General features: G+C 38.9%; 2 protein-coding genes across 2 annotated transcripts in view; one reads left to right on the top strand and one right to left on the bottom strand.

Annotated features, from left to right (window-relative positions):
• LOC121945874 (NIPA-like protein 2) overlaps positions 1 to 7,201 on the bottom strand; it is a 31,628-nt gene extending 24,427 nt beyond the window's left edge. The window contains exon 1 of the mRNA XM_042490237.1: positions 7,038 to 7,201. Within this exon, the coding sequence (XP_042346171.1) occupies positions 7,038 to 7,115 (78 nt within the window). The 5' untranslated portion in view covers positions 7,116 to 7,201. The remainder of the gene's footprint in view (positions 1 to 7,037) is intronic.
• Positions 7,202 to 22,140: 14,939 nt separating this feature from the next.
• LOC121946233 (potassium voltage-gated channel subfamily S member 2-like) lies at positions 22,141 to 24,563 on the top strand. Its single transcript, XM_042490726.1, has 2 exons — positions 22,141 to 22,553; positions 22,855 to 24,563. Exon 2 carries the CDS (start codon positions 22,857 to 22,859, stop codon positions 24,294 to 24,296), a length of 1,440 nt encoding a protein of 479 aa, XP_042346660.1. The 5' UTR covers positions 22,141 to 22,553; positions 22,855 to 22,856; the 3' UTR covers positions 24,297 to 24,563.
• The last annotated feature ends 710 nt before the right edge of the window (positions 24,564 to 25,273 follow it).

Here is a 25,273-nt window from a genome sequence, read left to right as displayed (position 1 = left end):
TTACCTGAGGAAAGCGAGAGGCTACACAACACTAAGCTCCCTGTGTTGCACTTTAATAGTGTGTTAACTACTTGGATTTGATGTTTTGCAGAACTTAACATTTTTTTTTTTGCTATTAAGCTTTACCTTTCAGAAGCTGCATGGTAAAGAATTTAAGATAACGCTGCTTGCTCTATGCAATGCTGGAAAATAACTAATTTACTGTACTTGAATTGTACTGAATTACGGCCTCAGCAAACTGGTCAAGTTGCAAGATCTACACAATCACAGCTTGAAGGTGGGCACTCAACATTAGTGTCACCTACTCAGTATCTGACCAAACACTTCTGTTCCTGGGTTATGACATTGCGTAATGGCCAGAAAATTGTTTTTGTAGAACATTATGATGAATAATGACGTGGATGTCATCACTTCATTATTTTATCCTGTTAGACATTTGAATGAAATTTAGTCAAAATGAGCATGTACATTCTTGAGTTATGACTAAAAAGGTTGTGAGGTCACAGCGACCTATGACCACCAAATTCTTATCAGTTTATTGACGGTAGACATATGTACGTCGTAGCCTGCAACTCAGGAGGGAATGCCTTTGTACAGTCTGCATACATCAAACTTGACGTCGTACGCGAAATTATTAATATCCATGTCAAAACTTACAAGATTGCAAAAATCTTACAGTCTTCAGGAAGTTTGAAAAGATCACTTACACCCTTAGACAACAGAAAGCCAGTGGTGAAAAATATTGGATGAAATGGAATTGTTACTCTCAGGAAATATAATCAGTTTAGTGCCCTTTAAAAAAAATAAAGTCCTCTTTATTTAACTGTGCCTGTGTGCTAATTCTGCATTATGAGTACTAATCTTAATTATCTTCTTAACTCCAGCTTACTTTTACTTAAGTAAAATTTGAATGCAGGAATTTTACATGCAGTTGAGTATTTTCCAATTACATTATATCTACTTTTACTTAAGTGAAGTATCTGAACACTTCTACCATCGCTGCATCTGTATTTGGAGAGTTAGCCAGTAGTTTTTAGGTGGACTTCTCTTTTACTGCTCCAGTTTGTACGTTTGATGAAGTCTCCTGTAATTGCAGGGTTGTTCCTGGCCAGGTATCATGAAAAGCTAATTATACTCCAGCTTTCTTTCAGCTTTGTCAAAATGTAATTAATTTGTGACAAAGTGGGATTTGATTGCACAAAATGTCACTGGAGAACAATTGACACCAAAGAACTGACAGCTTAACTGGCAAACAACACAGCACACAATACCAGACTCTGAGCAGCCTGCTGCGAGTCTTAACAAGAAACGGCAAAATTACTGTGAGAATCAGAGAAGGTAATTGTGTTCTTTAACCTGATACTGACACAGATTGTGAGGAAACCAGGCAACGGATCAAATAAAAGACCTCAGTGTGCTTTTACTCAGCGCTTTAAAATTCACAATGACACAAACTCAAACAGGAGTCTGACAGCAGTGGGCCAGCGAGTTTGAATATCACAATCAAGATACACTAAAGTCAGCAAAAACTCAGAGAACCGCATAAGCACATTTATCATCAAGGCACAATCAAAAACGTGTCAGATTTCATCCACTGAAGTTTTTCTGTTTATTTTAACTGTTCCTCTGTATCTTTTAAATCTAATCACAGTCAGTGTAAATTCTATTAAATAAATGTCAGAAATAAAGTCAATTTGAGTGTCTAGTAATTTTAAAGTTTTTTTCACCCTCAAGGTATAAACTTAATGTAAGTAATGCACAAGTGAGAATAGTGTTTGCTGTATTATAGGACTGGACTGAGAATGAGACTCTGAATAAAACATGCACACATTACGCTTGCATAGTTCATGTTTTACCTTATTTGTATTCCTACTGTAACCTTAATCCTGCACCCACATTCACCCTGGTGAGGACATTCATCATCCATACTACACGCAACTCTGGTGACAAGCAATTTTTCACAAGTGTGTTCTTGCATAGAGCAAACTGTAATCACTGGATCAGAACACCAAACTTTGTGCCCATTTGCAAAGCATACAGCTGCTCAAAAGTGCATTATGTAAGATATAATTTCAGTTTAAAACATCAAAAAATTAACTAACCCTATCAACTGAGTGTTAAGAAGTAACACTTTTGACGTTATGTCCAACATACTGATGTATTGTAATGCAGAGACATCCACAGTTAAGCAGCCAGAGACAGGCCAGGGACGGGCCAGGGACGGGCCAGGGACGGGCCAGGGACAGGCCAGGGACGGGCCAGGGACAGGCCAGGGACGGGCCACCCCCTCTGTAATAACACATCCTGGCCTGAGAGGCGATTGTGAGTCACTGTAGCATCTAGTGTGCCACAAAAGTTAAGCCAGCTGGATCAATGGATACTAGGGGTCGACAGATATTGGTTTTTCAGGGCTAATACCAATACCGATTATTATTATTCACTGAGACTACAATAAAAAAGTTACAATGAGAAATGAAAATCTTTCCATCAATATTTAGAATTTGTAATATAACAAACTCCAACACAAACTTTGTTAAAATGCCAAATGTTTAATCAAAACTGAAACTTTCAACATCATATACAGAATTTTCCCAGTATCTTTTTGTATAAAGTCAAGCGAAAAATAACAATATGAATGAATACAGAAAAATAACTTCCTAACGCTTTACAAAGTAAAAGTTCCTCCCATGCTGACACTTTGTTTGCACTTTTTAATCAATAAATTTCATCAGCGATCATTAAAAACACAACGCAGATACAAAATGCCAAATATTGGCCCCAATAATCGGTCAGGCTGATAATCTGTCAGCCTCTAATGGATACACTGTAGAAGTTACAGTCTAAGTTAATTTGCCAGTTAGTGTGTAAGAAACACAGTGATGGCCGAATTTCCAGGAAAGCGACCATTATCCTCATCACAAGCAGCTCAAGAAAAGAAGCAATGTAAGAAGAAGCAAAACTAGCGTAAATATTAGTGTGGCTTTCTAACACTGGAGACAGCTCTTGGAAAGTAAAAAGATGCAGTTTGATACTGCTAAGTAACATCTAACATTGACTATTTACTAAAACATATCTTTAGCTAATCTTTAACTAATGACAACACAAACTGTAGGCTTACAGTTCACCATAAAATTTTCAAATGGTATGATGTGATGTGGTGTGACTGTTTCACCTACAATGACAATAAAGGCATCTATCTATCTATCTATCTATCTATCTATCTATCTATCTATCTATCTATCTATCTATCTAACTATCAGCCTTATTTTGATTGACTCTATTCTTGCTCTGCTGTCAGTTATGAGTTAGCTTTATTAAGACTGTAAATTGCAGTTGTATGGACCCAGTAGTAGACTGGTATTTAAAGATTGAAATATGGCCCCCTATGGACTGGACTGGGTGGCTGGAACTTAAATACTGCACCTTTAAGTTTTTTGGCTCTCCTGTCTGAATCTACACCAAAGCTAAAGCAACCAAAGCTAAATGGGCCTTAAAGCTGATTGAGGGACGGACAGCACTGATCCTCCTCCTCCTCCTCGCCACCACCCTGACCTAAAGACAGACAGATAGACAGCATGGTCCTTTGTGTCCACTGACAATGGGGATCTGTCCCACCCTAGGATGGGCTGATCTCTGGATGAAGCCCGTCAGTTTCTACTCAGAGACGGCTGCTACAGACAAAGCAGAGGTTCGAAGAAGGATGTAGACATTAATCTTGGCAACCTTACTTATTAGGTCAGTTTTAAGGTTAGATTATTATTACTATTAAAATATGCAAATTATGGGCCTGTCAGCAGATTTAAGTGATAAGAACATGCTTCCAAAAATCCTCAATGGCTCACTCCTTGCCAATTTTACTTTAAACTACTGACCAAATAAAGGCTGTAAGGGGACTCTGATCAAGGTCAAATGATTACTTTCAAGGGAAACTTTTAATATGTAATGTACATCCAATAATACACGTACAAGATGAATACAATTTTGCTTTTCTAAGAACCTTCCCAATAATAAGGCTGCGAAGAGAAACAGTGTTATTAGAATAAAAAGGATTTATTGCCCTAGGACAAAGAATGTAGTCAGTAAATTATAAAGGAAATTGCCTATTACATTTTTATATACTGTATCTTGTGTACAAGATATTCTATTTGGATTGATAATGGCATAATTAGCACTATCGGGGGGGTCAGCAGAGATATTCACATTAATCCTCTGGAGACCGTGAATATCCAAGGTCAAGTACATAGAGCAACTTTGAAAAAATGACCTGCTCTGGATCAAAGTGATGGACAGAGAGACTGACTGAATAACTGTCATGTGTGGTACCAGGACAAAGAAGAAATATTAACTACTTACACTGATGTAGGCACATGAGTTGTAGAGTAATGTCTGCCAAACGGTTATCTTTAGGAAAACTGCCAAGTAGCACAGTTGCTCTTGAAGCAAAGTCTGCACAGGTTTAACCCCTCAGACTGATACACAGTCCCAGGGGTTGTAAATATAGACAGTGCAGATGCAGTGGGGCCTGCAAGGGTCTGTTTAGAGCACAGGCCCTCCAGCAATGTGTTGGGCAGAGAAAGAGCCCTTGCGAGTGATTGAGATTGCCATCTGAGCTGTGTTCAACGTTTGAAAACACTCAAATCAAGGTTATTATATTTAACTAAAAACTAACAAAATAAAATAAAAATATGCAGGAAATGCCTTTAGTTTTAGTCTTTATCAGTTTGGCGAAAACTGTCAACACAGTAAGCATTGGGAGGCTGTGGTGCTTATGTTTGTTGAGACTGGGATGTCTACATGACATGAGTCAACTGCCTTCTCAAAATACTGTGTTTGTATTGTAATGCCTATTCTGAAATTCTTAAATCTAGTTTCAGTATTCATTTCAGTTAGTTGTTTTTTAAAAAATGAAATTGGTTAAACTGGTAAAAAAAAAAAAAAATTACTAAAAACAAAATGGTATCTTCATTCTTTTGTCACATTATGCAATGGCATGCTTACATAAACTATGAAAAACCACAAATAAACTATTAAAAAACCTATTCAATTAAATGAAGCATTTCTTTCTTCTGTTATTTTTTCATATGCAGATATGCAATGATGATTGCTGGGTAATACGTATGTTGATGTTTTTGACTTGATCAAGAGAGACGAGATGTTACTTTAGCCATGCCTTTTAAACATAAAAGCAGCAGTAAAAAAGATGCCTAATGGTGTGTGCCTCATAACTAGAAGCTTGGTGCACTAGGGCCCCTCACAGTAGCGTGCACAGGGGCCTATTGTAACTACCTTACACCACTGCACATACCAAACTGAAATTATAAACCACTGAGCTTGTAGCAGAGATGTTCCAACTATTAAACATGCATCACCAGAGGCAGTTATCTCTTGGGGACGGATGACTTTTCATCCCATAACGGGTGAGTCAACCAATGGGACAACATTAGTGTGCTTGAACGTGAACATTTTCAGTCCATCAGTGGAAACAATGTTCAGCTCTGGGAGGCAGTTAAAGTGCGAGACAGGCAGATATTGTCCCTTGGATGTTGGGATGTTCTCTGGGATGGTGGGTAGCTGGGACCATTAGCCAGCTGCTCAGGACTCTTTACAGTAGATCTATTCTCTCACAACCCACCCATGGGCCATTACTCATTACACACACGCCTCTCACTCCTCCTCTGTCTGTCTCTCTCTTTCTCTCTCTGCCCCTCATTGGTAATGTCACACAGAGGAGACATGGCAGAAAGAAAGAAACACACTGACAGGGGAAGATGAGCATGAGGAGAATGCGTGTCTCCCTGAGAGTAGGAGTGCAGAGGATGGACACACACATAGGACATTAGCATACACACAGTGGAAAAGACAGACATTACATTACCATACACACACACAACACACACACACACACACACACACACACAGAGATGTGCGCAAACTCAACTCAATGCACAGTCAGACAGTCCACTTCAAAGTTAAAAGTTCAAAAGAAAAAGAAAAGACCTTTCAACACAATGACTTAATCATGGTCACTTTAGAAAATAGTTGTGACAGGTGCCAACACCGATAGATCTCTGCGCCGTCTGGCTCCCTCATCCACACTGAGTGCTCATTAACCAAAAAGCTTTGGAGGCTGAGGTTATATTCTGACTTCCAAGATTTTTTTTTTCAGCCTAACTTAATCTTCTCTAACATTAGTGTGACTTCCTGCTCCAAATTTAAGTCAGGGAGGAAGTTCCTGCAAGTCCAAAAAAAAGGATTAGGTCAAAACTTTCCTTGTTTTCTCCTCCCACCCAGCTCTGACTTTTTGCAGTGAAGCTGAACAGCTGAAACAGGTTCAGCATGATTTATATCATGTCGTGGTGAGCAAAGTAAATACGTGATATCTAATGCTGGCTTTAGCCAATGACAATTTGCATTATCTTTTTCATTTTAATATTTTTAGAAAGCATCATGTTCTTAAACTTGTGGCTTTAAAAATGTCTTTAAATGGCATAAATAAATAAATATAAATATGGGCGAATATTTACATATATCTTCTTGTATAATTTCACATCATAAATTTGACATACCCTGGTGTGGAAAATGTCTCAAATTAACTGTCTGAACAAAGAAGTGAATTGGGTTTAAAAAACATGGGGGAAAAAGGCAGTGACCAATGATCCACAAACTGCAAGATTTTAGTAAAAGGAGACGAAGACAATGACCTGAAAAGTCGTTTTAAAAAAGGGGGGGGGGGGGGGGGGGGGGTTAAGAAAATTCTGAAAAAACTACGGCTAAATATTTCGAAAAATAGGCTATATGTATAACTACATTAATTATATATTGAAATTATGTTACAGAAAAAAATGTACATATATTTGTTATTTTCTGCACTTATTGCGGGTCATTTTTTTTGTTCAGGTTTCAAAGGTTTAACCTACTCCACAATCTCTGAAATATTCAACTGTTGTTCTGATACAACTGTCTCACATCGCACCATTTTATGCTCCACTGCGTGTAAACTTCGTCTTCTCAACAGTTTGGAAGTGAAACAAACTTACCTGCAGTGGATTTTCCAGGATCTCAGCACGGTGAGCCTGAGCGGAGGTCACATTCAGAGCCTCGCTTGAATTCGCCATGTTTTCCTTATTGTTTAATAAGGAAATAATATTCTTGTGGATCCAAACTCCCTCTCACTTCACATTTTTTGTCCGCTGTTTATCACCTCATCCCGTCCCATGCATCCCACGTCGCCTGAGTGCAAAGAGGGAAAGTTCCTCATTGTTTAGAGGCGGATCAGGAGTTGGTGCTGACTTTAAGGACGATCGGAAAAAAAAAAATTGAGTTGTAAATACATCAGAGAGTCTGTTTTTAATCATTAAAATGCCTGTCAAATTAGTTGATTTTGGTGGTGGATCATAACCAAGATACTAAATATCAGTAGCATGTCAGATGAAAAAAACTCTCTCAACTGCTACAACACTGAAACCGCTAGCCCCACTTTGTGTTTTATATAAATTGGCGATTACTCTGATTTACGACTATCACGAGGTGCACATGAAGGCAGCATATGGGAACAGGTGCGCTTCCTGTTGCACATGTAAAAATAAAGCAGCTGTGATGAATTACTGTAAATCAGGGCCGGAGCCAGATGTTGAAAACATTCGTGGCTCAGCACACACCTGGCTGTCCGGGGTATGGTTATTTTCCCATTAGAGTATATTTGCACTATTTTTTAAAGCATTATGAAATAATAGAGTATTTAAAGATCTGTACATTATGCTGGAAAAACATAATGGCTGCCAAAAATAAAAAAATCCTGTAAATCCCACTCTTTTTTGTATTTGATTGTTTTCCAACTGTCTTTATCATTCTGAAACCATGACACCATAAATGTTAAGGATGACGAATTTTCACACCAGCCACCTAAAAAGAGACAAAAAAGTGTCTGATGCTACTTTTTAGGTGTAAAAGGTGAGGTATTTGGTGTAAAAAGCATACTATTATATAATATGTTATACTTTGCTGGTATAGATTTCACAGAATTAATTTTTAACTCCTTTCCTTAAACAGAGGGTCCACAACCCCTATTGGGTCCTCAGTGTTACTGCAGGGGGGCAACCAAATTATTGTTTGATAATTTAATTGTTTTAATTGTTTTTTCAAAAATGTAATGTCTGAAAATACACATTGACAGGAATGCAGCATATTATTAGCAAAAACAATTTGGCCTATTTATAAAAACAAAACAAAACCCCAGATTCAATCCTGTAAAATTAGTTTAAAAAAATAAATTAAATATTTTTTTTTTTAAAAAGTAAAAAAAAAAAAAAAAAAAAATAAAACACTAGTGCTTATGAATTGAAAATAATTCTGTAACATATTTTTAAATACACAATTATGATTATTATGAACGAAGTTGATAAGAGAATAATAAAAAAAAAAAACAAGGAAAAAAAAGCTGACAAATAACCTGAAAGGAGTGCTTATGAATTGAAAATAATTCTGTAACATATTTTTAAATACACAATTATGATTATTATGAACGAAGTTGATAAGACATTTTTCCCCTACTATTTTTTAAAAAAAGAACATCAAAATCTACATTTGTAAGATTTAAATACATTTGAAAGTCATTTGAACCCAGCATAAGAAAACTACATCAGATGTTTTTGGCGAAAAGCATATTGGGATGAATAACATATTGTTTTCTGAATCACACAAAGTTGAAGGTATTTTAAAAACCTAAAAAGATTTGGGACTCTTGAGAAAAAATCAAGGTATGGAGCCCCAGAAGCCACCACCCCACTTCGCCTCTGCTGTAGTTGAGATGTTGATGCAACATTTGTAGGGACGCCCAAACCTATGCTGGCTTGATTTTGTGCACCAGTGCCCTACTTTGTGTTAAACATGTTGCCACCTGCTGGGCACAACCAGGATGACAGAGAAATCTAGCTGACTCTCCCAGATGGCTTAACAACACATCTGATTTAAAAGAGCTACATGATGTCTCACTTGTTTTTAGGCTGATTATGTTCTCACCTACAGACAACAGGTGTTCCATTGTGTGTGAATCTGCAAATTTATTAGCATCCACTTGTCATCATCGCTTTTGGAGACCTCATCAGCAGCTCAAAGGGAAATGGACCTTCATCACAAACGGTGATCCCCATTCAACCTGGGTCCAGCTGTGGATTTGTTTCGGTCAAAGGGATGAACTGAGATACATTGTTGTGTTGTCTTTTATAGGATCTCACTGATCTGCCTTTCTTTCTGTGAATAGACGAATGATGAATGCTTGTTTGTTCTGGTGTGCTCAACATAAACAACATTATCATGCAGAGATGGGGCTGCTGCTTTCTTTCAAATATGAACAGCCTTTTCTGGAACGCACACACGTGCGCCCACGTGCGTGTGTGCGCGCACACACACACACACACACACACACACACACACACACACACATTGTGTTACTACCATATAACTAAATTTCATGCACCAAAAAAAATAGCATAAGGATCTACATACAAGATGAATTTTAAATTACATTTATACTGTATTCTCACCATTAACCTAATACAGTGATTGATACATTAGCACTAAGAAGGACTTGATCTTCAGGTATAAGTAGATATAATATACATAACAAACCTCTACAAACAAGAATTTCACAAACATCTCATGGATGAAGCCCATGCGGATGGCTAGATTTGAAAACTTAAATTACAGGGGTCAAACTGGGATGTAGATAAAAGATTACAGTAGATGCACGCCTCGCCTATGAAGTATGCAGCTACTGCTAGCTCAACTAATACCACTGAGCTCGCTAACACTGCAGTGCAGAGAACGCCATTCATGTTTGCATTTCGCACTGTCAGCAGTTTTCACTTTTTTTTTCATTTTTTAAATAAAAAAAAAGTAAATCTTTTTTTCCTTTTATCTCCAACTCTCTGCAACACACACAAAAACAATCTACACTGATAAACAGCACTACAGGAAAGAAGAAAATATATATTTTTGATTTTGGGGTGAACTGTCACTTTAAGACTTAAACTTAAAGCCCTGATTCTCAGCAATAATAAACTGTACATAGTTACATTGTTTATTCAGGGTAATAAATTAATGCCAAAAAAAGAGAAACATTCTAGGATAAAATAATATCCTATAGCCATGAACAGATTATGATGCCTTCGGCCCTAATGGATACAGACATTCATTCATTCATTCATTTTCTGTAACCGCTTGTCCTCGCAAGGGTCAAGGGGGCTGGAGCCCATCCCAGCTGTCAACAGGCGGAAGGCGGGGTACACCCTGGACAGGTCGCCAGACTATCACAGGGCCGGATACAGACATGTAGGCTAAAAATCTCCCATCCCTTGGGCATAGGGACATCACATCAAGATCAGTTGTTTTGAGTCACCTTGTGGTCATTTTGAATTCTGACATTATGTATCAGGGAGCTGTGCCACCTTCTTAATTATATTTGGTATGTTTTCCTGTAGTCTTTGCATGCAGGCATGTGAGGCTCAGGGTGTCTGATGATTCAGATACTGCATTATAAAGACCTTGTACATGTTCAGACAAATGTTAAACAGGTTGGACTAAGTTTTACACACACTTTAAGTTTTGGGTACGGCTATGTCCATGCAGGCATCCAAGATCTTCTCTGACGTCAGATCTGTGTCATGTTTAAAATATATTTAACTACCACCAACTGAGGCTCATAAATGTTAATTTTCTCAGTCTTCAAACTGAAGACTGACCAAGAGTACACATTTTTCCACATCAGCTGGCATGTACAATTGCAGTTTATTAAAACCCTGCAGCAGATGGATAACCCTGAGGAGCAACATCACCTCAGATTAAAAAGAAGAAGGTGAAAAGAAAGATCTGCAATGTCTCAATGCTAGAAGTCCTTTCATCCTCACAGAGGAAAGGACACTCAATCAATGCAAGTTGTGAGTGTTCACACGAACCAGGGAATGTGAAGGACACAGTGGGACAACTCTGAGTTCCCAGCAGACTATTGATGAAGCTCGTGCACAGAAATAAATTGCAAATAACCACACAGTGCAGCGCCATTTCCTTGTGTGAGCTGCTTCTGAATTTAGGTCACGCTAATGCTGCTGTTACACGTTATTGCTTAATATCAGAGCTAATTAGTGCTCATCATGTCGAGCACATAGACTTCAGTCAGATGGACATTTGTTAATATGTAATATGTTTAATTACTGGACTGAGGGCACTCTTTCACTCAGAGCTGGAAGTTGGGGAATCAGCTTCTCTAGTTTCCATCACTGTTCATTCTGCTCCTTCTGTCCGGAGTCAGCCAGCTTCCTCTGTAATCAAGGACCATTTGATGTGATTACTGTGGCGTGAAGGGGAAAAGGGGAGACCAGTGAAAGCACATTTTATTTCACGTGCTGGAATAACATGACTAAACAGATTCCCCCCTTTTTTTTTTTTTTAACTATTTCCATAAATCTCTCCAGAGAGTGCTGCTTCATCCATCAGCGCTGGCAGGGATTCAGAGCGAGCTGTGACTGACAGCTTTTGTCATGGAGAGAGGAGCTCTTCCCCCAGAGGTTTTGTCTTCCCTGGCAATGCTTCACATGAATTCCTATTGTTTTCCAGCGAAGGATGAGGTCAGCATATTGTTGATCTTTGACCTCAAATGTCGATACTGAAAGGAAGGAAATAAGAGTGAGGAGCAAAAAAACATAAAAGAGAGGAAAAAGATGGAAAAGAGAGATGCATAAAGGCAGCGAGAGAGTGGGAAAGAAAGCACAAGAAAGGACAGAAAGATAAAGGCAGCTGAGCAAAAGATAGGGAGCAGCAGATTTAGTCGACACAAAAAACTCCTACACAGCCTCACTTGAGCCTGCACCTCGGGCTTTGAAGGAGAGAGAGATAACCACATCCTCTTCCTACTTTTCTCTCGTCTTCTCTGTCTCTCTCTCATTCTCTATTCTGTCCTCTCCATCCACCCGTTATCTACCCCCTCCTCTCTTGCACACACACTCATCAAAAGTCTGAAGAAAATGTCATCTTGACTCTGAGGGGGATTAATCGACTGATTGATTGTCTCCTCTTGACCGTGCGGGTCTGATTATAGAATATGAAAATGAAGGCATGATACTGTTAAAATGATTAAAAACTCTGAAATTGATTGGTCCACTTGGAGCAGTTCCTCATTGGGAAACCTTTCCTGGCTGGCAAGTTTTGGTTCCAAAAACATTCTGAGAATGGAACAATGCAACCAGTGCAGTGTTTTAGTAATATTTTCAGCTTCAAGTTTTCTTTTAGTTCCCAGAACATTCTTCTTAAAGTTTGGCGCACATTCTCTATCAACATGTTAAAAATGTTTTTATTTGGTTAACATATCACATTACATGAACCTCAATAACATATTCTGAATGTTGCTATGAAAATGTTCCTTCCTTTGTCCTCATGTAAAATTGTGGGAATGTTTTAGGAAACATTTTATGATCTGTCATCTCTCAGCATCACCAAAACATCCTCAGAATGTTGCAGGTATAATATGACGCCTTATTAAGCATTCATCGGGACATTATTTGAAATTATAAACATTCTTAAAACTTTGTTTGAAAATGAGATTCAGATGTTTTCTTTGAAACATTATTGCAACACGTACGTAACGTTAGCCAATGTTGTGGGAACATTCCCAACTTGCTCAGTTACTCCATATCCCAAGCTCAACACACCCACTATAAATTGTCTTTGAAATTGTCCTTAAAAAACAAACGCTGGCACCAAAAATCCACTTGAATAAACTCTTTCTGACCCAGCTAATGCATTCTTTGCTTCAAATTCAATATTGTTTTGTTCAAAATTAATTTTACACAGAGAGCAAACACAATATTTTGTTTCCCTTGATTTAAGGTCAGAGCTGGAAATTTGTGTCACAGATCATTTTCATACTGAGGACGTTTTATTTCCTTTATCTACTGTTGAGCTGTCGGGGCTGAGACACAACAATAAAGAGGGCCATTATTTCATGATTAAATTTATATGGGAGGTTCTGAAAAGGTCTCCATCAAAAGATATGAGATGTGAATGAAAGCCTGCCAGAGCGTGCAGAATCTAAATGATGGGGATTTAAAATGCAGGAGGTTTTAGTATGATCAAAAAGCTTCTGAGTGCTGAAACGCTTTTTGCAGCCAAGTGCAAAATCATATCCCATCCTTTAAATTACTGGCTGATCTAATGCACTTGAGTAGAAAAGTCGGAATAATTGAGACCCATTGTTTTTTTGAATGTTCCATTGTTGTTTGCAAAGGTGAAAATAGCTACGTACATTTATTCAAGTACTGATTTCTTTAACACAATTTTAAGGTATTTGAGTGTATACATTTTATGTTACATAAGGCTCCAACTTCACTTCATTTCATTACATTTTATGACATTACATTTATTTGGCAGTTGTTACTAGTTACTTTTAAAGGAAATATTTTACATAAAAACAGCATATGATAAGTGTATGAAATTGTTAATTGTTAAAATGAAACCTGTTGTTTCAAAAGTGTTTGGCTCCTGCCTGCATACAAACAAAACCCCAAAACATCTAGTAACAAAACTGATGTATGATTCAAGTGCATGACTCGGAATGGCAAAAATCAAAGTCCTTACTTTTACAAAAGGGCTCGGTACACATGCAGGCAGTTGGACAGGCAAACAATCGATAAGAGCAAGGCAAAAGACAGGTCAAAAACACAAACCAAAGGATCTAGAAAACAAGGAATACTACAGTAGCACTACAACAAACGCTGGGATGTTTGACACAAGGAACAAAGACAAACTGGCACAGGGCGCAGGAGTACGCAGAGGGAGACAGGGGTAATTGGACACAGCTGAGACATATCAGGGCGGGGCAGGCAATCACACAAGCAGGAAACACGCGAGGGCCGAGGTGGGGACCTGAAAGGAGAGTAACAGGAAATGAATCTAAATAATGAAAACAATTTGTCTTAAAAGCTTGACAAGATAAGACGCTTAGTTGGTGCTCTTTGTAATGCTTCAGATGTCCAAGTGGTTAGCAGTTTCACCAAAGAGAAATTTCTACTTGAAAATTCTCAGATGGTTTAAAAAAAAAAAAAGATTCAGTAACAAAATATTTAATTGAAAAACAAGTAAAAATTTAACAAGTCAAAAATTAAAACAATTTGGTGAGAACATTGTATTTATTTACCTATTATTCATCCCACGACCCCTCTTATTTGGACTATATATATGCATATGTATATAAAGCAGATAAAACCAGCTCCACCTATCAGCTACAACAGTAAAATCCTACATACATCACATTAATGCATCAGTACCAACAATCTAATAATGTCATATATAATACAACACTGTTTTTTTTGTTTTTGTTTAGATGCTATATGTAACATACTATATGTTTTACAGACTGCAGCATATCTTTTGCCCTGCTGAGAGGGTGATTGGCTACAATTTGCTATTTCTTTCAGGACCTGTATGCCTCCAGGACCCTAAGGCTGACAGGAAAGATTTTGGGCCCCCTTTCCACCATGGTCACCAGCAGTAGCTGTAGTCCATCCGGACCAAAACCTCAAACCACATAAAGAGTTTCTCATCAACAAGGTGTGGGACCCCTAAACCTTGATCCATATTTTTGCACCTGCACAAAACTGTACACCTATCTCATTCTACAACTGTTATATTGAACATGTTTGTCATAGTTTGATCACAGATAACAATAAAAAGGACTACTTACACTAAGTAGAACACCTGACCCCGATGGTTTCAGGACAAAAACCTGCTTCTGAATGCCGGCAAAACTAAGGAGAAGATGGTGGACTTTGGAATGAAGCAACAACTTCTCTCTCCACTGGGCAGATAGCTTCAAGTACCTTGGTTTCTACATTACCGAGAGGCTGAACTCAGTAGTGAGAAAAACGAGGCAGAGGCTGTTTTACCTGAGATGGCTGAGGATATTCTGACTATCTCCTCAAATACTGAGGAATTTCTTCTCCTGCAACATCAAGAGCGACATGACGCAGAATATCACTGCCTGATACAGAAACAGCAGTGAACAAGGACCACAAGGCCCTGCAAAGAGTGGGCTGTTCAGCTGAGCACAACATAGGCGCTGTTCTTCCCTGCACAGAGGATGTTTATACCAGCAGTTTTTAAAAACTAAGGCCAGGAGAATCATAAAAGATCCCTACAACCTGGACGACAGCCTTTTCTCTGTTTTGAAGTCTGGAATAAGGTATCAGATACACAAGGCTAGCACTGGGAGGTTCAGGAGGAGCTTCTACTCTCTACCTGACTGTAAACCTTATTCTTGTTCTGATTATACTTCTGTATTTTACTTAAGCAGGATTTAAACTTTCAGCTATAATTTAATATTTTTACTAAGGCTGTCAAATGATAATTTTGCGATAAATCGTAGAATTTAATTGCATGTTTGCATGCAATATAGTTATTTTGCATCACAAAACAGTTATGAAATTCATATTAACAAGGTAATGCAATTCTTACCAGACTGTCTTGATTAGGAATCAAATGACAGCAAAAAGCTGCAAGAGACATATGTCTGTCAAGGAGATACTAATGGGTACCAAAAGAAGCCTTTTTCATTCAAATATCTTGAGGTCAGAGGTCAAGGGACCCCTGTGAAACGGCTGTGCCGTTTTTCCATTGCCAAAATTTAGCCTTACTTTGGACCATTATTCTTACTGAGAAGCTATGTGTAGTTTTCAATAGAATAGTTGATTATAGTTGATTCCCAAGGTGTTTTAGTTTGATATGATGCCGGTGTCATCACTCGAGCTTTCTAACTAAGCCCGGTACAGCCTCTTAAAGACAGGAATATTGAGTGGCCATTAACACGGTAAAAAGAAATTAAACGTGTTTATTACAACCTTAATCACATCACGATTAACATGTTAATGCTGACAACCCTAATTTTTTTTTATAATATATTAGTACCATTGTTTGATTAACTCATTAAAAACCTGGTCAGCATCAGTTTCCTTGTGTTAAGTTAAGATGCCTTTTACAAGCCACTAAAGCTTTTAAAACCTGAGAAAACTGGTTTGATTTCTTATAAAAACATGGCGAAAAAAGCGGTGAGCTACATGGTAAAAAATGTTCCACAAATTGCAAGAAATTAGGAAAAGGAACCAGAATTTTATTTTTTAAAGAGTAAATAAAAAATGTCCATAAATTATTATCATAATTATATATTTAAAATTGCGTGACAGGGAAATTTGTTTTTTTTCAATTTTCTTCTTTTTTTTAACCTTTCATTTTTTAAATTATTATTATTGCTTATTTTTAGGTAATTTTCTTGTAACTATTTACATTTTTTTGGCCTTGTCTTGCTAAGTTGCTCATTTCCTTCTCATGTTTTTTTTCTTTTTTTTCTCTTAAATCAATCCAATTTGCTCAAGGTTCAAATGGTTAAAGGATTTGAGTGCTGTTTCTGTCACAGGCTGTTTGTAATAGTTGAATAAACTAAAGTTGCCATAATAAAGTCAGACAGAAGGACTTCTTTGCAAAGCAAGGCCTTTCTTTCTAAGGTGGCTTGTTCAGGAACAAGCTATGAAGAATAGTTCCTCCTCCACAAAGCAGCACATTAAACTCAACCATGTGGGGGAAGAATGAATCAAAAGCTGCACGGTTCAATGAGACGCAGACAGTGAATAATCTGCAGATACTAGTCTGCTTTGCCCAAATAATTTAGAGCCAACAGCCTCAGTAATCCTGAACAAAGTCCTGATGACACTCATTGTTACAAACATCAAGCTTCTTCACCCACGCTAATGAAATCTGAGGAGGTGTATGTTTGTGGCATCAGAGATACCATTCAGGACTGATGGAGCTTGCAGAATGAGAAGACACCCATTATGTTCACCTAAATCAGATATCGCACACAGATAATGAACACTTCCCAGCAGGTAAAGGATAAACACTGACTGTAACCTATTAATCCTGAGAGCTCTGACATCTGAACGTCGTCCAGATGTTGCGCAGTAAAGGCACATTGCACGGGATTATAAGGCATTCCTACACAGTGAGAGAACATATGGAGAGAAATACTAAGCATTATACACATACATCAAATAATCTCAGTAAACAGAGGATGATACCCAGGCACTCATAATACGCTGCTGGTCGAGGGTAATGATAGACTAAATAGGATTATAATCATCACACAACGTTCCCACACAACCACAGATGGATCCCACAAGTTAATAATAAAAAGTCTGTGTATTCTGATCAGCAGAGATGGGTTCTGTTTGCTTTCAAGGATCTCAATGAGCTTCACAAATCCTATCTGCTGTGTGAGTGTGTAGAGGATCTGTAGAGGCCTGTGAAAAAATCTGTAATACCATACTGGGACTACCTGAAGAGCACAGGTTTTAGTTTTCATTAAACCCCCTAAAAGCATCCAGAATGAGGCGATGGGGTGTGTGAACACAACTGTAAAGACCTAATATGTATAAGCAATCTCATGGGCTTACACACTCATGTTAAGCTCTGATTGTTAGGAGGGGAAAAAATGTGATGAAATATTAATGTGTTGGCTGCCTGGGTGTAACAATCTGGGAGTGAAAGATCCTATTTAGGAGTAAATAGTTTCAGCGCTGTCTGCCGCCTGTGGTTATATCTCCAAATAAGTACTGCAATACAATACAGCAAGAGGGAAATTGCTTCCGATGATCCTAAATGTGTTTTCAAAAGCATCTAAAGCATGGTGTCTTTAAACAGGCTGGCCTGTAAATGACGACAGATAGGGGGGGCCGATCACAGGGGCGCAGCCTGAGGGAGCAATAGCTGCTATTAGAGCGTTCACTTCAGGTCCTCTCATACAGCAGAATGAAGCGATGGTGATAACCTTTGTCATGGCTACTTAAAAGTATGTGCTGGGACCAAAAATGGGCCATATTAGTCCTTTTTCTTTTCATATGCTCAAACACAGCAAAGCAATATTCTGTCTTCTTCTAGTGTAATGACTTTCAATCCAATCAACAGAACTACTGTTGGCATTGTACATTTCTGCAAACTGTGGGCTATGTTACATATTTATGTTTCCTATGTAGCAGATACTAGAGTTGGGACTGTGTCACTGTCTTGCAAGTCACAAGCTGGTCTTAAGTCTTTGAGCTCAAGTCCTAAATCAAGTCCAAAATCAAGACTGACAAGTCAGAGACTAGGTTCCAAGTCCTAAACAAGTCATAATGCACTCCACCAAATTTTATACAGAGTATCAATATTTTAAATTTACAGAATTCATGGAAGCATTTTCAAATTTATATTTGTTTAAAACAAGTGTGAAAAAGCTACTTTGCTGACATGCTAATATTAACCTTGATTTGCTGTTTTTTGTACAACTTCAAATGTTGAACAAAGGTTCCAGTTGTGTCTCCGCCTATAATTTTTGTTTACTGAAATTTGTCTTTTATTTAACACTGTGTAATTTCTGACACTAAACAAAATCACCTCTTTTTTTCAACTGCCACTAAGAAAACATTAGTTTGTCATAATTCTCTCCTGCAACTTGATTACATGCATTAGTATTGGTTCAAACAAAGTGGATCTGAGGACTTTAATGTCGACTTGCTGGGAATTAATGTGTTAATATTAGTTGTTAATTCTGACAATGTAGAGAAATAAAGTAATGGGGCAACTCTTTGGGCTTTGAGGACGATATCAAGTATTTTAAAGTCAAAAGATTCAAGGTCAAGTGAAGTCATGAGTCAATGGTATTGAAATCCAAGTGGAGTTGCAAGTCTGTTTTTATTTTGTCCAGTCAAGTCTAAAATCGTCAAATCTGTGACTTGAGACTGCCTTGAGTCCATGCCTCTGGTGGATACACTGAAAATGTATATTTCTACATGTTGTTGGGTTTTTTTAAAAAAAAAAATTTAATGATATGTTGGGAAAACACTGTGGTTAAAATGGTTTTAGGTTTATGTAAAACCCCATTTAGTTAGGATTAGGAATACTTAGGAAAATGGCATAAACATAGCTAGGAATGCCCAGCCATCTCTCTTTTTTTTAAAAAAAAAAAAAAATCTGGTTTCATTGCTACAATCATGGTTGGTTGGATGTTGGATGTTGGTTTACTCCTCGGCAGCCGCCTCACTTATGCCTCACAGTCATCCACAATTGTCTTTGTTTATAAGGTAAGTATGAAATATACAAATTTAACATATGGTTTGCAGAATTGTACAATGCCAGCATTTTATTCTGGTGACAGGGCTGTAACCCAACAGCTTAGATTGAATTTATTCTAGATGCAATCAACAGTTTTCAACATCACACTTTCTTTGTTGCAAAATGCCTTCTGATAAAGAGATAACTGATGGTATACTAACAAGCATGTACCCAAGAGAATTTAAAGGCAGCTTTTGTCTGCAGCCACTATCACCTTCATTAGACGCATTGGGACATGTAAAACAAAACCCACAGCGCTTAATCAATACAAGCAAGGCTGTTCTGCAAGGCTGCAGCTTTAACACTGGCTTTATTGTTCAGCAAGATGGGGCTGTTAATGATGTTTCCACTGAACTGATAAAAAGAAATTCAGGTAATGGTGGAGATGGTGATGGTCAGTGTTGAAAGCAAATCTTTTTTTTTTTTTAATCAGACAGCATCATGGTTTTGTAGGGAGAGTTATTAAACTGCATTTCATGAGAGGAGACGTTGGCATTCGTTAAATGTCATAATTCTATTGATCCACGCAGCATGACAGTGAATGTGTGTGATCAATGACCAGAGACTTGCCAATCAATAGTAACCTTTACATGAAAGCAGTGGTCCCCACATCTAACATTTAACACTTTTACAAAAACAAACAAACATACCAAAAAAACACAAAAAAACCCTGCAGTTTCTATGGCACCCAATAGTTTTAAGTGTATTAAATAGTAACACTAAATTGATTTAAGACATAAAGTTTGGAGATGACTTAAGGGAATGGATGACAATGCCGCTATCTATTGCTACAATAAAAAATATATAATATCAATCAGTAACTTATCACAATAATTCACAGTGTTCCACAGCAAAATGGTTCGACACACTGGACACACAGCTGACAACATTTTACTGGAAAAACAAAAATTCCAGAATAAAGCTGACAGCATTACAGCCATTAAAAGCAGCAAATTCCAACACTTCAAGCAATCAATTACTACACCTCCACCATCTCCACCACCCATGGCTTGATATGGAACAAACTGAATGCCATAGTAATCACAGACCCACAGCACCTCTCCTCAGTGACACAATCAAACACCACTTCTGCTTCAAAAATACTGCGATTTCCACAACTCTGACAGCTGGATAGAAAGTCAATAACATAAAAAAAAAACATGTCACCTTCTGCAAAAACACCCATACGGCACAATCCAGACTTCACGGCAAAAAGATAACCTCTAATAGGCACTTAAGGGAAAGAAAAGAAATTACAAACTTCCATCGCATTTTTTGCCATGACACTTTGCTACTATTCCAACAGCTTATTGACATGAGAAACAACAGTCCTTACTATATGTCCAATTAAAACATTCAACCAAGAGATAGAGATATAGCTAAACATATACCAAACACACGCCTGGAACAATAACTACTGTTAGATAGCAACAATAAAACTGAATAAATAAATAAATAAATAAATAAATAAATATCCTAAACATACACACCAATAACCACTTTTGGAATAAAAACTGTAAGAACACCTTCAGCATGTCTAGGAATACTAATGAAAAGCTAATACAATATAAGATAATTTACAGAACACATCACATAGCACATAATGGGATTTACTCAACATGACTGACGGCTACCATCCCACGTTCTGGCTCTGTCCACCAACACAATATATCTGGGGAGAAAAAACTGCCACATTATCCCTATTTCTTGGCTTTAGCATTTCATGATCCCCTATCCTTATGCATACCCAGAGATCTGAAAATACTCAACACACGTTCAGAAAAAAATCACAATACCCCTACTTGTGGCCCTAAATATTACCAAGAAAACAATACTAAACCAGAAAAAAAATCAACATCTAACAATGACTGGATCTTCTAACATGACAGATATTGATGGAACAATAATCAGCCTTGCAAAAAAAGGAAGAAAACAAAACAGTTCAATAAAATATATTCATAAATTCTTAGATCAATCCTGTTGCAGGTGAGGTAATGCCACAACTCAAGTATGAATTTAAATGGGTTAAAGTGCGGAAGTGGGATAACATGTATTTGTATGTGGGAGTGTTAATAAATGACCTTTCTTTTCTTTTTGCCTTTTGTCTTTCCTCTTATTTTACATTCAATTTAATGACTTTTGTCCAAATAGTTTTGCCTTGTTTATTGAATTATCTATTTATTTTTCTTCACACTGCGTTTTCTGTATCCTTTTATAAATCAATGTCATCTGTTATCCCTTTTGTACTTGATGTCCATACTGTCTGAATAAAAGAGACAATTTCATAAATAAAGTTTAGATGAAAACTTCTCAATTGTAAAACACGTGCATGTCTACTGTGAGAATAAATATCAGCGACGATGTCATCGGGGTTATTTGGGTTTAGAGACTCGCAGTTTTAACGCAAATCCTGCATTACAAACTTAGGAGGTAAGTTTCTAGGCAGGGAAGGTCTGATCAAAGACACAACTGAGTTGCATCATGGGAACTGTAGGATCCAGATTCATCTTTGGAGCTTGATTTGACAGTAGAGATTTAAAGTTAGGATATCCCTGCTGCACAGATCTTGACCATTTTCCCAAAATCTGCTCTTGTGAGAGCTTCAACTTTATTTATATTACTCTTTAGAACTTTCTCTGGCAGCTTGTAATCTTATTATATGATATTATAATAATGTTTGCCCAATCTCCCATAGCATTACTGCAATATATAGTGACATGAAGCTTATATTTTCAGGCTATTTTTACAGTTCGTTTATTTTTTTCACCTGATGTCGTGTCAGTGCTTTCTGTGTGTGCGTTAGTTGGTGGCTCCCTCTCTGATGCGCCTCGCCCCTGATGCTGAGATCACTTCGGGAGGGCGGTGCGAAGGGAGAGCTACGTGTTGCTGCGCAGCAACAGATAGAAAGAAGAGAGACAGAACGAGAGAGAGAGAGAGGAATTCCCTCGCACAGCCAAAAGCGGCTGCCAGGGCGTGTATCAGATCCTATGGCTCCCAGTCTTCACTGTTCTGAATGTAGCTGCTACCTGTAACTGAAGGAGGCGTAAAACCCGGTGGATGCAGGATGTAAGGACCACCAGCTACAACAACAAGCCTTCGGGTATATTTGAGAAAGGACCATCATTTTTTTTTCTGTCTTGAGGCAGCATCATACTTGAAATCGCGTCTACTCCCTTTGGAGGACACTTCCTCTTCTTCTCTTCAAAACCAACCTGAAAGAGACGCGACTGTCTGGACTCCAAGGGGGACTGGGGTCTCTTTAGTTATCATAGGACCACAACTTGGCCACAAACTACAACATGCGATCACCGGAGTGGAAATGCGGAGTCTTCTCTTAGGGGGATTCAGTGAACTGGCAGCGCTTTAAAGTAAGTTCATTGTTCTTCCGTGCGCTTTTGTTTCCAAGAAGCCAAATATTGCTCCTCGTAAAATTGTCTCCGATTTGGCATAAGGCACATGGTTGTAACAAAAGGACATGTTGTCTTTTATTCTAAAAAGCATTAGAAATTATATTAAATTAAAAACAACTCCCTTTCTCCTTTTGTTTCTCGCGCTCTCTGGATGTGCGTGCCTCTCTTTGTACTGGCTGTCTCTTTGTGTCAACGCGATTTTGTCTGTCTCTTTCTTTCTCTCTGTGCGTCGTGCGTCTATGTGTGTCCCCCACTCCAGATATGACAGGTCAGGCCCTGGGGAAACCAGGCCGCGGGGCTCACATGGATGACAACGCCGCCATCCGCATCAACGTGGGCGGCTTCAAGAAGCGTCTCCAGTCCGACACGCTCTCCAGGTTCCCCGAGACGAGGCTTGCGCGCTTACTCCACTGCCAGTCCAAAGAGTCCATCCTGGAGCTGTGCGACGACTACGACGACACAGAGAAGGAGTTTTACTTCGACAGGAACCCGGCGCTCTTCCCCTACGTGTTGAATTTCTACAACACGGGGAGGCTGCACGTCATGGCGGAGCTGTGCATCTTCTCCTTCAGCCAGGAGATCGAGTACTGGGGCATCAACGAGTTCTTTATTGACTCCTGTTGTAGCAGCGCCTACCACTGTAGGAAAATGGACCAGGACCGGGAGGACTGGGAAGACAGGAGCGATGAAGGAAGCACCACATCATCTTTTGACGAACTGTTGGAGTTTTACAGCGACGCCACCAAGTTTGACAAGCAGCTGCTCGGGAGCGCACGGAGGCGCGTGTGGTTAATGCTGGATAACCCCGGCTATTCTGTGGCCAGCCGCATCATCAGCATCCTCTCCATACTGGTAGTGCTTGGCTCCATCGCCACTATGTGCATGAACAGCATGAGCGAATTCAGCCTGTTGGACAGCGAGGGACAGCCCACAGAGGATCCGCGTTTTGAGACTGTGGAGCACTTTGGCATCGGCTGGTTCACTCTGGAGCTGATCGCCAGGTTCATGGTGGCGCCGGATCTTCTGCATTTCTTTGAGCACCCGTTAAATATAATCGACTTAGTGTCCATACTTCCGTTTTACCTGACTCTCCTCATAAACCTGGTTGTGGAGAGCAGCCCGGCTCTGGCCAACCTTGGACGTGTTGCACAAGTGCTGAGGCTGATGAGGATTTTCCGCATCCTGAAGCTCGCGCGCCACTCCACGGGGCTGCGCTCCCTGGGGGCCACCCTCAGGAACAGCTACAAAGAAGTGGGCCTGCTGCTTCTCTACTTGGCTGTCGGGGTGTCGTTTTTCTCCGTCATGGCTTACACAGTGGAGAAAGAGGACAGCGATGATCTTTCCACCATCCCGGCGTGCTGGTGGTGGGCCACTGTCAGCATGACCACCGTCGGGTATGGAGATGTGGTACCGGTGTCCATAGCGGGCAAGCTGACCGCGTCGGCGTGCATCCTGGCCGGGATTTTAGTAGTTGTGCTTCCGATCACGCTCATTTTCAATAAATTCTCTCTTTTCTACAAGAGACAAAAACAGCTGGAGATCGCCATGAGAAGCTGTGATTTCGACGAGGGGATAAAAGAGGTGCCCTCGGTCAACCTGAGGAACTATTACGCACACAAAGTCAAATCCCTCATGGCGAGCTTGTCAAACATGAGCCGGAGTTCACCCAGTGAACACAGTCTGAATGAATCCATACACTGAAGAAGTTAAATGAAGGACACCCGGTCAGCTTTGGGTGACATTTACATTCAATGTGGCTGCATGGGGAGCTGTCCAGGGTGCTGAAAGCTTTGGCTCAACAGCCCACTTCCTCCCACTGATGTCTGACTGTTTGCCTCTCTGTAGCTCAGTGCAATAATGTGTTAATCTGTGTGTCAGTCACAATGAGAAAGTAAGTAAATGTACACGACAGCCTGACTATGATATTTCACTGTGCATTATTATGGCCCCTTCACCAAATAGGCCAATCTGACCACATCAGATGAAAAAGACAGAAAATGCTGTAGTTGTTTGCAGTCCTAGACGGTGTCACACTGTAGTCCATCCTCCAGCTGTACTTGTTGTGATCCAAATGTGTCTGAAAGTAACTCCAGCTGTATCTCCTTTGAAAGAGTGTTGATGTGAAATTGTTCTGTGCAACAAAAGAACTTCAGATGTGTAGTTAAAGCAAACTGTATTAAAGAAAAACAATGCACAAGACACTTCTTCATGTTTTTCATGTGCAGAGCGAGGGTCTTTAATGTCTTCCTAAGTGTGTTTCAACACAAGTAAGCCTGAAGGGGGAAAGAGGGATTTATAGAAGTGACTGACACAATATCTAAAACAGTCTGACAGGCATAGCAACAACCATTCAGAGCTGACATGTTGAATACACTTACTCAGAGGATTTGATTTTTTTGGCATTTTTGGCAATGTTATCACCATTTCAGTTGACAAAAACAGCTGTTTGTTGTCAGTCAGTATGTTTAACCTGCACATTAATTATAGTATACAGTATACAGTACAGTTAGTTAAAATACTCCAAATATATTGATGAATAAAAACCTAAAGAAAAAATATGCACTGCCGTCCAAAATCATCGTTAGCAAATTTAATCATAATCACAAATCAACTAAAAAAACAAACAAATATTTATTATTATTACTCCTGGGTGTAGTGTTACTGTGTACTGCTGTTCT

Source organism: Plectropomus leopardus, chromosome 7 (assembly GCF_008729295.1).
Source record: "Plectropomus leopardus isolate mb chromosome 7, YSFRI_Pleo_2.0, whole genome shotgun sequence".
Lineage (NCBI taxonomy): Eukaryota > Metazoa > Chordata > Actinopteri > Perciformes > Serranidae > Plectropomus > Plectropomus leopardus.
Note: the sequence above shows the minus strand (reverse complement) of the source record. Positions and strands in the feature narration are given on the sequence as shown.